General features: G+C 36.6%; 2 protein-coding genes and 1 pseudogene across 2 annotated transcripts; 1 reads left to right on the forward strand and 2 right to left on the reverse strand.

Moving 5' to 3' along the window:
- Positions 1–5,537: 5,537 nt before the first annotated feature.
- Positions 5,538–7,087, forward strand: LOC126610577 (protease Do-like 9). Its single transcript, XM_050278678.1, has 4 exons — positions 5,538–5,913; positions 6,048–6,143; positions 6,302–6,406; positions 6,523–7,087. Exons 1-4 carry the CDS (start codon positions 5,764–5,766, stop codon positions 6,712–6,714), a joined length of 543 nt encoding a protein of 180 aa, XP_050134635.1. The 5' UTR covers positions 5,538–5,763; the 3' UTR covers positions 6,715–7,087.
- Positions 7,088–8,380: 1,293 nt separating this feature from the next.
- LOC126610413 (CASP-like protein 4A3) lies at positions 8,381–9,579 on the reverse strand (annotated as a pseudogene).
- Positions 9,580–11,037: 1,458 nt separating this feature from the next.
- Positions 11,038–14,860, reverse strand: LOC126610578 (protein farnesyltransferase subunit beta-like). Its single transcript, XM_050278679.1, has 14 exons — positions 14,644–14,860; positions 14,227–14,313; positions 13,975–14,080; positions 13,793–13,828; positions 13,548–13,630; positions 13,392–13,445; positions 13,230–13,281; positions 12,993–13,057; positions 12,691–12,747; positions 12,398–12,470; positions 12,178–12,264; positions 11,938–12,100; positions 11,670–11,773; positions 11,038–11,525 (listed from the first exon to the last, which is right to left on the reverse strand). Exons 1-14 carry the CDS (start codon positions 14,754–14,756, stop codon positions 11,289–11,291), a joined length of 1,317 nt encoding a protein of 438 aa, XP_050134636.1. The 5' UTR covers positions 14,757–14,860; the 3' UTR covers positions 11,038–11,288.
- Between the last annotated feature and the right edge of the window lie 1,450 nt (positions 14,861–16,310).

The raw sequence follows: 16,310 nt of genomic DNA on the forward strand, positions 1-16,310 counted from the left end.
CCGATGGGAGCGTAATGGATTGGTAGGTGAGAAGAAAGTAGAGGAAGCCAGTAGAGGACAAGACAATATTTGGTGTTTTCTGATGACGTGTCGTGAGGTGGGCCTAAACCTTACAAACACCTTTTGTCGTGAGATGGGAGTGTAAAGAAAAAACCTTACTTTTTAATAAACAATGGATTAAGAATATATAACAAATTAAACAAAATATCTAGGAGATGGTTGTCGAATCTTTTATCATCTTTAGGTTAGGGTTTTCTTTGTAAATAACTAAACATACAAGGTTGACTAAAAAAAATAAAAGAAAAAAAAAAACTAAACATACAAGGTCTTTTTGGATTTATATACTTTGTGTATTCTCTTACTTTTATTTTTGCATTTTATCGTTCTTTTATTATCTATAGAAGTATAGTTTTTTTTTAAAGTGTAAATAGACACTTATTTACAAGATATATAATAAATTTAAATAAATTCGCCTAGGCGTCTGTCTAACCGCCTAGGCGCTAGGCCCACCGCCCACCGCCCACCGCCCGAGGAGCGCCTAGCGTTTTTTAAAACCTTGTTATTAAGAGGAATGCTAAGGGGACTCTCTAAAGAAAGAGACTCTCCATAAACTGTTTGCCGCCTTCTTTAGCACAATGTTTTATATGTTGGCACACAAATTGACGTTAAAAGTATAACGTGACAGAGAGCCTATTTTTGAGAGAGTCCCATTAACATTTATTATTATTAGTCTAGTCAAGGTGGGTTGATTTCGCATTGCCCAGAGCCGACGTGCTTCCTATGTATTTGAGTTAAAATTCAGTTATATTAGAGTAATGTAAAATAGTCTTAAAAGAAAAGATGGGTTGATTTGAGTTTGGGTGGATTGGTTGAAATGAAAAACACATTCGAAGTATGTTTACATGGGACGCAAGAAGTTGTGAATTGGAAAATGGGCGTTTTGATATAAGTGCTTGAGTTTTCAACTCTAGAGACTAAACATTTGTTGGTTTTGGAGATTTAATTAAACATTTTTTCCTACAAATTTGGAGTCTCATCTATCATAACTATCCTTTATTTGTACCAAAATTACAGATCTTAGGACTGCCTAAATTTGGAGTCTCATCTATCATAACTATCCTTTATTTGTACCAAAATTACAAATCTTACCACTGCCTAAATTCTTCACGTCAGGAAAAAATCCAGAGATATTGAAACAAATTTCCTACAATCTAGCTATTTGATTCCCTCTAAAGATAATTATACAAAAAAAATGATTATATACAATTTATTAAGGAATAGAATACCGTGCCGTTTGATTTTTTTTTTCCTTTCAATGAAGAAATAAAATACCATTTAAGATATTTGTAGTAATTCATATAAGAAAATAACATCGAGAATAATACAAACGTACCAATAAAAAATATATGTATGAAAACAAACCTATTAAAACCGGGAATAAACGTACTAGTAAACAACGTTGAACAACAAAAGTAAATGTACCAATCAACGATATGTATAATATTAATCGTACCCATATGATACTAAATGGTACAATCCATAATGTATACAAAAACAATCATAACAAAATCGTGAAAAAAAACCTATAAATCAACGAGAACAAAACTAAACGTACCGAAAGCTAAAACTAAATGTACCAAAAGCCAAAACTAAACGTACCAATCAATGATATGTACACCCAAAAATTAAAAATAAACGTACCAATCAATACAAAACCAATATATGATAACCAACAATAAACGTACCATTATCACTAATCAACAATATTTACAAATTCAAATGTATACAAAATAATTATCTAACAAAAAGTATACTAAATAATAAACAAAGAAAAAAATCTAAGCGTCCATCATTCCAATTATTTTTTTCAATTTTAGGATAAAAAAATGTTTTGAACGAAAACAAAAATTAAAAGAGATAATTGGATAAATATGTTGAGCGAAAAAACCAAAATTATCTCCTAAAAAAGAGTCTACAACTCCTAAAACACATGAATAAAAAAAATGGCCGGATAAAAAAAAAATTTCTCTAATTAAAAGGACAAATTTGATGTAGGCATAATTTAATGAACAATTATAGAGGCCAGAGAGAGATGGGGTGCGGCATAGAGAGAGAAGAGAGATAAGTGTAATTGTGAGGTGTGCTCTATTCCATCACATTGTGCCTTTATTTATAGTAGTAGGGAATGCTAATTCCTTACCTTTTTAGGATTACAACTAATAGGATATTAAATATTCAAAGATATCTCTAGATATATTAGGATTTACACAATCGCATTCCTAATCTAATATAAGATCCCACATCGCCCAGGGGAGTGATCCTTATATGTATATTCTCATTCATACCTAGCACGATGCCTTTTGGGAGCTCACTGGCTTCGGGTTCCATTTGAACTCCGAAGTTAAGCGAGTAGCGCGTGAGAGCACTCTCATGATGGGTGACCCACTGGGAAGTTCTCGTGTGAGTTCCCAGAAACAAAACCGTGAGGGCGTAGTCAGGGCCCAAAGCGGATAATATCGTGCTATGGTGGTGGAGCGGGCCCTGAATGTGGTGGACCCCGGGTCGGGATGTGACAATTTGGTATCAGAGCCTAACCCTGGCCGTGGTGTGCCGACGAGAACGTCGGACCCCTAAGGAAGGTGGATTATAAGATCCTACATCGCCCAGGGGAGTGATCCTTATATGTATATATTCTCATCCCTACCTAGCACGAGGCATTTTGGGAGCGAGTAGTGCACGAGAGCACTCCCATGATGGGTGACTCACTGTGAAGTTCTCGTGTGAATTCCCAGAAACAAAACCGTGAGAGCGTAGTTGGGGCCCAAAGTTGACAATATCGTGCTACGGTGGTGGAGCGGGCCCTGGATGTGGTGGACCCCGGGTCGGGATATGACATCTAACATGACTGCAACAAAATTTAGAAACCAATATGTAAAATTTTAATTTAAAAAATACAATTATTATTTTTAATTTAAAATATAAGAAATACTTATGTGGCCTAATGTACCAAAGCGTCTTGATCAAAATTCTAAAAGGCATGGATGTTTAATAAAAGAAATTCAAATTTTGAGCTTTTAAATAAAATTATCCAAATACAGAGAATGCATTTGCATTCGATAACAAATTGGAACATAAAACTCACAAATGTATTAGTAAAAAGCATAAGAGGTCGGAAATCGGAATCAACTTCCGAGTAAACACATGAGAAGTCAAGAATTTGAAGAATTTTAATAGGGATCGGCACCTCCCGAGCGTACCCGTTTAGTCACAAATCAAAACCATTTCCTAAGTAAACAATAAGAGATCATATAACGTACATTTTTGTATGGTAGAATTTTCCGTCAATGCAACCCTCAATTTTATAGTACAATCCATCCAACTTGTATAGTATTATTCTCAAATAAATCAGCCGGTAAAAATGTTACATGATGAACATCTCACATGTTTTTAGCTGGTACTAAAACTGACAAAACTCAGAAAGGATGATGCTAACTAATCCTAGGAAAAACCGAACTTCAATTCCTCGCTGCTTTCTTCTGCTCTGTAACAAGAACTGGCTAATATGAATACAAAAACATAGGGAAGTCCTCGTTATCACGCGGTCGAACGTCTGCAGATACTTCGAGAAGCTGATTATGACAGAAATGGCAGATTAATTCCCGGCTTCTGTTCTCCGTAGGAGAATGAAATGTTTCCCTTCCTTCTATGAGCATTCTAAGCTTCATCTATGGGAATAGGTCTCCTTTCAAGGCTTAAGACTTAAGGTCATCGGACATAGCTGAAGGTATGCAATGTGTAAGGAGTATACCTAGAGTTGCCGCCTTGGCGGTTTTTGTCTGTAGTACAACCATCTGCACAGAGAGCTAAGCGATTCAGCCACCAAACGAAAAGTACAAAGCCTGTGCAGAGAGAGAGAGAAACCTGATTGTATTCTAGATCAAACTTTAGGTACTTGTCGTCACAATTCTCCACCATGCTAACCAGACGCTTCAGATTTTCACAGGCTTACCATTGAAAGCAAGAACCTACACGGAAACCAAATGCTTTGAATGAGTATGTTAAAGTGGAAGTTCAAAAATTTCATCACATCATCGTAGTGTAACATATCTCTAACCTGAGTGTTCACAATGTCCTCGTATCCAATGTTAATGTCAACAACAAGCACCTATTGAGGAAATGAAATTTTTCTCATTAACTCAAGATAATAATTTTATAGAGTATATATAACAACACCTAACTGAAGTTACCACAAAAGAAAGGTAAAAGAATTATTACTACAGTAACTCTAACTAACACTAACTTTTGACCCTCTATTATTCTCTTCACACCCCTTCAAGCTAAACAGAGAAGGTTGAAGTGAAAGCTTGGATATCAGATCAAGAAACCGTTGTCGAGAAAGTGATTTGGTGTGGATGTCAATGAGCTGATCTTGACTACATACAAATTGAACTGTGAGAAGCTTGGCAAGAACAAGCTCCCTAATATAATGGTAGTCAATTTCGACATGTTTGGTCCGAGCATGGAAGACAGGATTTGAGGCTAAACCAATTGTAGAGATGTTGTCACACCAAATTTGAGGTAAAACAGATAACTGAAAACCAATATTAGTAAACAATTGACATATCCAAGTGATTTTTGTGGCTATATGAGCTAAAGACCTATATTTAGCTTCTGTGGATGAACGGGCAACAATGTGTTGCTTGTTTGCACTCCAGCTAATGAGTGAAGGGCCAATAAAGACACAAAGACCCCCAGTTGATCGTCCATCCCAAGAGCAACCGGCCTAGTCAGCATCAGAAAAGGTTGAATGTAAGAGAGGATGAAACCTTTGGAAACCATAAACCATGACCAAAAGAACCTTTGAGATATCGCGGTATCCGTTTTACAGCTTGAAGATGTTGATCTCTTAAAGAATGCATGAATTGACAGACAAGGTTAACAACAAATGAAATATCAGGCATTGTCCAAGTAAGATATTGAAGAGCCCTAACAATTGTTATATATTATGCAGGATCTTCAAGCAATGCACCAGTGTTGTCAAGTTTGGCAGAACCTAGAGGAGTAACACATGGCTTTGCTCCATCCATTTTTGTCCTTTTAAGCAAGTCTAATACATATTTAGACTGATGAATAAAAATTCCTACAGAAGACCTTTGTACTTCTAACCCAAGAAAGTAATGAAGATCTCCTAAGTCTTTGACAGGAAATTGAACACTTAACTGAGATATCACATCACTGCAAGCAATTGAAGAAGGTCCAGTCACAAGTATATCATCCACATAGACAAGAACTAGAACTAGAACTAGAACTAGTTTGTGAATGACAAATAAACTGTGATCTGATTGAGAGGCTTGAAATCCGATAGAAATTAATGTAGACTGTAGCTTCTCAAACCAAGCTCTTGGAGCCTTTTTCAATCCATAGAGAGACTTCTTTAAATGGCAGACATGATTGGGGTGATCTTGATTAATGAATCCAGATGGTTGAGTCATGAACACAGTTTCCTTCAAATTTCCATGTAAGAAAGCATTACTCTCTCTTTGTGTGGTTTTGAAAGCAGCTGTTCTCTTTTCTAGTCGATTTTGCGTTCACGCGTGTGTTGGTGATTATTTATAGAAGAGTGGCATTTGAACATTCCCAGATGAAGTGTTCCATAAGCTTCTTGATATAACACTAATTTTTGTAATTTTTTTTTATTTCCATTCAGGCATGGAGAGCGCATAGGTTTCAGTTTCCTTGTCTTTCAAAAATACATAGGTGACAATGCGTGCTCTAGTAAAAGTTCTTCCGAACTTTGAGACACTTGAGTTCAACATTAAACTTGCAAAACACAAGGAACTCATCCCGTCGCACATTGAGGGAAAACCTCCTTTTGTTTTCACAGCTGTATCCCTTCCATATCTGCGTTCCGAGGTGTGCCCTTGCTTTCAACTTTAACCATGCCTTCAATAATTTCTGCCAAATGTATCCAGGTTTAATTGTAAAACGAACATATTAGATAAAAACTATGTTGCTAGATCTTAACCTTGGTTTTTTCTTATTTCCAGTTTGGAAATATATTTGACGTTCCAATCAAACTGTTGGACAAGCATTTACATGCAATGGTACAGTCTATTGACGAACAGCTCGTTGTTGTTTCTCAGGTTTATATCTCGCATTCTATCTTTCTCATGCTTTTGGATATTAGTATAGTTTCTTGTTACCCTGGTTTTATGGTTGACATTGCTCAAATTGTGCTAGGTACTTGTTGCTGACATTAACATCTGATACACTTGTGTAAATTATTCTGCTTTATGTGCAGGTTCTTACTTTCAATGGTATGCCCGTGAAGAATCTGAAGAACTTGGCCAGCATGGTTGAGAATTGTGATGACGAGTACCTTAAGTTCCGCCTCGAATACAATCAGGTTCTTTTTATGTTTCTTTGTCTCAGGCACACACAAATACATGGATATATGCATGCATGCATGCTATGCATTTTTCTTTGTTTGGCTGAATTGTGAATTGCATACTTCACGCGCAGATGGTTGTTCTGCAAACAAAAACTGCCAAGGCAGCGACGCTGGATATCCTCACGACACATTGCATATCATCGTCCGTGTCTGATGATTTTAAGACTAGAGAGAATACTTTAGAGGAAGTACATTCTATGGCCAATGACCTTAGAGATACAATCTTAGAGAAAGTAGAGGACTCCCGCTTCATAATTTTGTGATAATCAAGCAGCCTTGTACATGGCAGCAAATCCTGTTTTTCACTATCGTACCAAGCATATTGAGATAGATTGCCATATTGTTCGAGAAAAATTACAAGCTGGTATAATTCGTCCTATGTATGTGCCTACACTCCTCCAGTTAGCTAATATTTTTACAAAGGCTTTAGGGAAGGATCAATTTGTGAAGTTGCGAGACAAGTTGGGCGTTCGTAATCTTCACTCTCCGACTTGAGGGGGAGTATTAAGAATATATTGTAATTAATGTATAATATTGTATTTGTCTAAACTAGGAAAGGCTATTCCATGTATTGTGGATCACGGCTTTATAGGATTAGAATCGGGATTTGACTTTTCTATTTGTATTTGTATATATATGGGCTACTTACCCTCTCTTCAATACATACGAAATATTCAGCCATATTATTCCTTCATATATTCTTCCATATATCAATCCCAGGAACTACCTAGCTCTTTCTTAATTAGAATCATAAACAAATTTGAAATCGTGGCTATAAATTGTCCCATGCTTAGAGCATCTCCAAAGAAGATGTCAAATTTTAAACATCAAAATGATAGTTGATAGCTTATGTGACAATTTGACATTTTGTACAATATTTTGCTCCACCCGATATGATAAATAATAATGTCATTTAATAATTTTTTTATCTTCTTGTGGAGTCCAATGATTAAAGCAACCAATCAAATATTTCAAAAACATGCCAACCAAAACCATTCAACTAATAAATTTCACATAACATAACATAACATAGAGGATACAGCAAGTAATCAGAATGCAGAATATGTGTTGGGTTTTTATTTTTACGCTTGGAGAATCCGCGACCACATAAAAACAAGGATACGAGTGCAGAAGAACAAAACCCAGGAGTGTGAAAATCTTTGCCCTTCTATACGTTGTACTAATTTAAGTTGTTTAACATTTTTAAGCAATCACACAAGTCATTCCAATATGTTTGCTTTAAGATAGAGTGACCCCAAGCTAATAAGGCTCACCGCTTTGCAAGGGTCAGAGGTGATCATCTATCGTACGCAACATTACCTTTGCTTTACAAATATGCTATTTTCACGACTCAAATCAGTGGTTTTACCGTAACAGAAAAGTAACTTTTCCATTGTGCTAATGTTAATATGTTTGTTTTAAGATATTCTAAAAAAAATATTAACACAAATGGAAATGTAGAATCATTATTGGGCAAAAAGGCTAGTAGAAAAGGTATAAAAAAAGGTGGGATAAAAAAAAGGGGTGTGATATCCACACACCCCATTTTACTTCTCACACACCTTTCTAATTTTCGACCGTCGGATCGGATGAATTGAAGAAGATCAACGGACAGAAATTAACAAGGGGTGTGTGAGAAGTAATTTGGGGTGTGTGGATAGCACACCCCTAAAAAAAAGTCGAGAGCCAATTGATCCAGTATTATCTCATGATGCGATTCTGTCTGGACCGGGAGAGAAACTTCAGTAGATAGCTATGACAACTCTTACACCGAGAATGATAATAAAACAAGATCCCATTGCGTTTTTTGTGAGCACAGTCGGACAGGTCGCGTGCTCCGGCTGCCTTATACAAAATTTTCAACCCTCCGAAAAAGCAACAATTTTTCTGGGGCTAGATTAGGTAGAATAATTAAGTATAATACTAAAATTAATCACTTGCCTGATCCAACAAGAAATCAAAGTAATAGCGGAGATGGTGCTGGATTACATGCTTTCCACTGGTGAAGAAATAGGTTAAATCATAAGTTTGCAGCCCCGAATACACAAATCCTATCACATTCACTGCCAAGCAGAACCTGCAAATTCACATCAAATTCACAAATCCAATTAATAATCTACTTCCTTTTTATTATCTTCCTCAAACCCACTACTTTTTGCCCCAAAAAAAACACACTAATAATTCAACAAAATTACCATGAAATGGTGATTGCTTTTCTAAAAAACACTCTTGCTTAGAAGCGTTTATATTAGAAGTGATTTTCTTTTTCTAGAAAACGTATTTAGAATTTCTGCTAAACATAAACGGTTTTTTATTGACTGAAAACCCTTTTAACACAAATTGTTACTATACAATAGGAGTAAACGTAACAAAAACGGAAATACCACTATAGTGGTATACGGTATTATGTTATCCAAGACAATGACACACTTTCATTAGAGTACAAACGGACGGCTGTGTGTGATTGACTTGCATGCCGTTACAGTGATATTTTCGTTTTCTCGATATGGGTGCTTAACTGACAAGTGACAAACCTGAACTCCTTGTAGCGATACAAGGAATCTAAAGCCCAACCCTGGTTCTTGTCAGCCGCCATAATCGAGAAAGAGATCAAACACAACACAAACCCAGAAATCCTTAACCCAAACAAAACCCTCCTCACCACGCTCTCCCTCCTCGACCTCTTCAGTATCGACAACTTGGGTCTCAAAGTTCGAACACTTGCACCCGAACCTCCACCAATTCTACCGCCACTCTCTTCCCCAACCGCCGTGGTCCCATCAAACTCATCTCTGGCTTGGTGTCTGCAGGTGCGACTCTTAGCTCATAAGCGTGAAAGGTTTGATGTGCTGAGGAGGATGTTGGAGAACCGGAAGGTGGATATGGTGATTGGAATAGAGGAGATGGTGATTGGCACAGAGGGGATGGTGTTTCTGGGAAGCTCTGCCTTTCTTCTTCTTCTTCATCATCTTCTTCTTCCTCGTCCTCTTGCACTTGTTTTTCGTTGTGTTTTTCTTCTTCTTTGTGTTGTGGTGGTGCTTCTGGTTGGTCGTCTGAAACTGTTTCCATATTTTCGTGTGGGACTCTTGAGTTTGTGACCAAAAGAAAACAAATCCACTTGTTGCTTTCTCATTCCCTGCACAGAAGATACCCACGTGTAACCAGAGTCCGACTCACATAAATGACTTGTTCAAATTTTAAGTATAAATAACTCGGTTGAAAATGTTTTTAAAGATACTTTTAACGTTATTCATATCATGTTTTTATACCATATTAGGTGACATATTAACTAGTTTTTCTTAATTATTAGTTTATTAAATAATGAACTAAATTAAAAAATCTGATTCATTCAAACGATGTAGTTATCCACATTAAATGACACCTAAGGTGGTATGAAAATGTGGTACAAAAGTATGGCATGAATAGCGTTACTCTTTAAAATGATTGAAAACGTTTTTGGTGAAATTAATTTTGGGTTATAAAAATACTTAGAATTTCTGCTAAACGTAGTTAGACGATTTTTTCTTGACTAAAATCCATTTTAGCTCCTAAAAAGCACAAATTGTTACAATACAACAAGATCAAACGTAACAAATATAGAAATACCATTGTAGCGGTATGTATTGTGTCATCCACGACAATCACACAATTTTTCAAGGCTCCGTTTAGATTTTTAATAAGGAAACTAATGAAGAATGTTTGAAAATTTTGAGTTTTAACGATAAGAACAAAATAAAGGGTAAAGTGAATAACATTAGAATTGACTTTTTAATGTAAAAATATGATTTTTCATTAAAATAAACTGTATCATGAGCTTTTTGTTAAAGTTTCATTTGTTCTAATGGTTTCAAAAACATTTTCATAAAAAACGCAGCGTTCCTAATCAATGACCACGTTATGTGTTTTATGTTTTTCGTAATTCATATTACAGTGCTTTTGGTTTTTGATATAGTCACAATGACGTCTTGGCACAAGGTTAATAGCTGCATCCCAAACCAATAGTTGATTGCCTAGTATTTTAAACTTAAGCAAGCATTTCACAATTGGGTTGAAGTTTTCGAATCCGGATCCTTTTTGTGAGGATTCCGGAGATCCGTAAATCGTATATGTTTATCGTACATTGTGCAATTAGAAATCATTTTAAATATTTTTATTTAAAAATAAACATAAACAGAACTTGACAAAAATTAACCGCACGATGTACGATGAATGAACATGATTCACAGATTCTTAGGATCCTCACCAAAAGGATCCGGAAAGGATCTGTTGGGAAGTTTTCTCCTAAACTTGTTCATGTTGCTATCGTGGTTGGTGTCAATGGGACCACCAGTGACACCGCCAAGCGCTAACTGCTCGACAAATGGTTCCGGGCGGTGAGGAATAAAACCTGTTAAAATCAGTTGAAAACAGAAACAAATAAAAGGGCAACCGAAGCCGACAAAGCTCCGCACTTCATGAGGATCAGAAGAGAAACGTCTATCTTAAATAGTCTTATTCATGCTTTACAAAGAAGCTGTTTTCACGACCCGAACCTATGACATTTTTGTCACAAAAAAGCAACATTTCTTTTGCACCAAGACTCGTCCTGAGAAAACATAAACAAATCGATTGGATTAATGCAGTATTAGATTATTTCTTTGACATTAATAAGAATACATGATTCATACAAGTACAGAAACATCATGCCCTTAATTATTAATGTTACAAGCCTAAATTATGCATCATTCATCCAGCCCTTAAGCAATCGGAAGGCGGCCCCGCCCAACGAGTCTTGGCCAGAAAGTCACGTGGTGCGGGCGTCCGGACCGAAGAACTCCTCCGCCGAGGAGTTTATTGCTCAGTCTCTTGTAAAGAATTCCCTTGCTTCATGGTATTTTTCCAGGACAACATTGAAGAGGGGATGAATAGGTTCCAACAAATTGGAATAGGGACCCATGACTGCCCTAGGCAACACCGGGGAGTCTTCGTCGTTCGACCATATGTGTTGACATACAGAAAGACCACTTAGACAGTAGCATGTGTGGTAAAAGTCTCTCGATTTCCCGGGTTTGTCTTTCATTCCACCCTCCTCCTCCTGCATCGACAAAATCAAAGATATGTAACCCCCTCGGAAGCAAGAACCTTACAAATTAGAAATATGACCGATTAAGATAACATTGCTTGAGATGCATCTTGCATCCGGTAATCACAGTGTAAAGTTCGATCTTAAATATCAAACCTGTGAGCATAAAAGTATATATTGTTGCAATGCGATGCTGTGAAAAAGTGGCTCCGATATTACAGGCCTCTTGAGAAAATCATAGCCGATGTCATTCAAATTCACTGCACACGAAACATTTAGCCATGCATATAAGAACGGGAAAATTATAAATTTATAAGATAACCCCATAACACATAAATTATAAAATATGGGTTTAAAGAGGTGAATCTGTTGTAAAGGATAGATGGACAAAAGCTTAAATGCGCCCAAGTCACTGTCAGCCTACCTCCTGGTGATGTAGTGCCTTCAAAAATTTTCCCCTCTTTAGATATATTAGATGTTGTAGAAGTCTGCGCGCCATCCTTGGTACACTGTCCTCCATCATCCCGAAGTGCGAGTTGTTCATCAATAGTTGAACGCACTCTTTGTAATATTGGAAAAACACCTCCCTGGTCACTGAATAGTTAACATAATACATTCAACTATGATTGAGAAGGATCCTCAAGGAGAAAAGACAAAGAATCACCTGCCACAAGGAGTAGCAACCGTCGACCAATTTATTAGTCCTCCCCTGAAATCCACACTCTTTCCCTTGTCGAAATGTCAACCAATCCTAATACAATAACAAACTACTCAAACAGCAGAATAAAAGCAGATATACAAATAACTAAACAAATTTTCACATTTAGAAGCAGTTATAAATATCTGTAATCTGCATAGCACAAAAGAGATGAAAATTTGCTTACAATTAGTCCAGGCAAGTCCAAACGATTGACCTGATTGATTAGAACCATTGTAGCTACCCCACAAAAAGTGTACCTGAAGGAAAAAAAAAATCGGATCTATGAAAGGCTCCAAAGGAATGCACACATGTATTTTGACATGTGAGCGAATGGAAAATGGAAAAGGAAGTGAAAATACATCGTCCTAATATTTCACATGATTTGACATTAGTAGTATATGCAATCTTCCGAATGTGTAAATGGGAAGAACATAAAGATAGGCAGGCAAAAAATTGACATGTAAGTCTGCAACATACCCACCATGGGCTTCAGCACCAGGCTCCCCAGAAATACCACCTTCATATGTCTGACAACTACAAAGAGAGGACGTTTAATTTAACCAAGATATAATGCCATTCGTATCAAGAAGAAAATCTTCAGTCCATGACTTAACGCAATCAAAGGCAAGAGAAAGAAGGTCATTAAAAAACAGATGTGAAAGAATCAAGGACCATTGGGCAAGCACTCCACAATAGCACAACAACAATACAACGCATACTTCAAAATATCAAACAGAGCTAAATTTATTTTCAATAAAATGAATGACTCGGTAAGCAACCTTAAGATGAAGCTTCCAACATTGTGAACCAGTTCATCATCCAAAATGTTCAAAATGCTTGCTACCTGCAACGACGAGTAAAATTGTCATGATGAAAATTAAGCAAGCATATAGCAAGCCGGTAACAAAGAACAGAACTATAAAGCATTAGAAAGGACGCGCAGACTAGTACTCTGCGCCAATGTATTTGTGTTTGTGTGTGTGTGTGTGTGTAGATAGACGGAGAGAGAGACTAACAGAAACCGCAGTGTAGCAAGCCCGGACATCAATTTCTCCACCATCATGCATCCTAAGAAGAAGTAATTAGTGATGGTAAAAGTACATCAAAGGTATTGAAATGATCATTGTACAAATAAGTCTTCAAACTATAGAACCGCACAAATCAATGTGATATCTAACCTGAAGCCTCCGCTTGGATGTTTCATTTGCTGCAAAAACTTGTAAATTTTACCTCTGAAAAGGAAAAAAAAAACATGTCAAATCACTTCCAGAAGGCTATGAATTGCACTGTTGTGAAAAAGAATTTTTCCCTTAAATGGGGCATAAACTGACCACCTATTAATTGATGAAAGCGCCTCCTCACCACCGAGAGTTATAAGTGCATTAACTGCAGCGTAAGTCGTTGCAAGATGTGGCATCTGAGAAATCAAGGAACGCAGCTAACTATTGTAACCAAAAGAATGCAAAGCACTATGTTGTATAAGCCTGGTCAAGCTATCACAACTGACACCAGCAGAGTTAAACAAAGAGATATCGACATTGGAAGCCACAACGTCAAATACTGAGACCAATATACTTGCCTGTCCAGGTCCGCCACCATATCCACCCTCTGGGTCCTGGAAGCAAAACACAACTTCGTGACAATCTAAACATACCATTCTATGCTAACAAAACCCTAAAGATCAATTTTTTCTTTGTTCTTAGTGGTGAAGCAAACTAAAACACCGGCCTTTCATTACATTCCAATCGATTATTCGCAAACCTGACAACGGCTTAGGAAGTCAATGGCATTATGTTCCAGTTCATCGTCAACAGACTCCTCTAGCAAAGCCAATGAGTGCAGAATCCAGTAACAAAGCCAAGGCCGACTGCAAACAAATGTACACACCAATTGGACATGCCATAAAAATCAAAACCTCAATCAAAACAAAACCATGAAATTCAGCTCAAAAATCACCAGAAAGAGAGAGAGAGAGAGAGAGAGAGAGAGAGAGAGAGAGAGAGAGAGTTATACTTGGCATCCAAAACGCAGAAGGAGGAAGGGAGTCCTCTGAGGCCTCTGGTTAAATACTCTATGTGACTATCACGCTGAAGCTCAATCCTTCAAAAACCAAAAACCCAACAAAAGAAAAAGAAAATAATCAAAATCTACAACAACAACAACAACAACAACAACAAAGCTTTATCCCACTAAGTAGGATTGGCTCTATAAATCTTAGAACGCTACTGCGCTCGGTTTCACCAAACTTCTACAACAAAAACGAACAATTAAAAAAAAAAAAAAAAACAAAGTTCGAATCTCCTTCCTGCAGTTTAATTAGATTAGTTTAAAGTAGAATATTGCTCGTATCGAGAAAAAAAAACAAAAGGGAAATTCTTTGTAAACCCAAAGGATTGACTGAGAGTGGAAAGAAGGAAGCTTTTTTCTCACATGACGGATTGGGCTTTGGGTGGGAGGTTGCCGAAGAGTTCGTAGATCCGAAAGACCTGACTCTCCACCATCCACTGATCGCGCTGAGTCACGGTGGCGACCGGACTCTCCATCTCCGCCGTCCTCCCACTGACTTTCCACTAAATTCACCGTTATGCAGTTCCGAGCTCACCCCACTTTTCTCCCCCACAAACAGTGAGCCGAGCTTACTGACCAGGAAGAAAGAACCGAGTTTAATTGGGCTTAGTTTATGTATCAAAGTCACAAGTTGGGTACGTAAATAAAAAGCCCAAATTTATTGGGCTGTCAACTGAGTGGATGAGGCCCGTTTTGGATCAGTTGCTTTTTGTTATAAACCCCGGCTAGGTTTGATTGTTTGGTATGAGCCTTAAAAGGGGTGAGGATTCTCGTCTGATCTTTTTTGTATGGATTCCTAAGATTTTCTAATTATATTCGTTCATCGTATATTTTATGGTCGTTTTTTATTAGATAATGTTTATATTCAATTTTAAATTAAAAAATTTACAATAATTTCTAACCGCACGATATACGATGAACGAATATGATTTGAAGATTCGGTGAGGATCCTCCTGGCCTTAAAAAGAACATGGACTTGTACTATTCGGCAATTTGCTCAAAAAGTAGTTTGAAAAATTCGGCAATTTCTTAAAATTTTATTTATTCATTTTTTAAAATTAATATTTATTTTTTCTTAAAGTTTGCATAAAAACATTTAAGAGATTTTCCAAATCTCAGTGTGGTAATCTTTTGACTTTTTTTATTCTACATCTTAAAAAAAAAATTGTAACGTCCTTGTCAAATTATTTATAATATTTTTCGAGTGCACGGTTTGTAAAAACTCAACGATTGCATTTATGACAAACATTATAAGTTATAAATTATAGGGGTTCAATTCGATTTTGCAAACTTTTTCAAATATGGACATCAACGTTTTAAAAACGATAGACGCTAATCAGGTAGTATATTAGGGCTTAGCACCTAAGCGGTTAAGATGGGGTCTAGGCAAGGTCGATGTAGACTAGGTGGATTTAAATAAATTTATTTATATTGTATAAATAAATGTCCTAATTATAATAATAAAAATACATAATTACACTGAGATATATAAATTGCAAAATAAAATGACATACAAATTGAAGTATTAGAACATATGAGAACAAGCAAATAATAAGTGTTCATCCAAGTATTCAGCAAGTCTCTTATAATTTATTGAACAAAAAAAAGATGGAAAAAGAAAGTTGTCGATTTCTGTTTAAGTGAGAGTCATGTCGTCACGACCTAAGCGGGTCTAGATGGAGAAGGCATGCTATATAGACCCCTAAGGAGGTATATTCGTCATTTCTTAATTTTCAAATACCTAGAGATTAATCGGACGTTGGACATTGACGACTAAACATGGTCTACATGATGGTAAGCGAGAATTTTTAGAACAATAATAGACATAAAAACTTGTCTTGATGCCACTTTTTTGGGTAAGTTGTCATTCCCGCCGCCTGGATACCACCTCCACAAGATAACTTAAACAATTTTGTATTTGCCATGTGGTCCAATTATTGGATGTATCTTCCACGTAAGTGAGTGGATTAGGATTGTGGTTTTGTGGATTACTATTTTGGTTTCCTTCAATAATTAATCAAGTTCACGTT

This window comes from Malus sylvestris, chromosome 17 (assembly GCF_916048215.2).
Source record: "Malus sylvestris chromosome 17, drMalSylv7.2, whole genome shotgun sequence".
In the NCBI taxonomy this organism is placed as follows: Eukaryota; Viridiplantae; Streptophyta; class Magnoliopsida; order Rosales; family Rosaceae; genus Malus; species Malus sylvestris.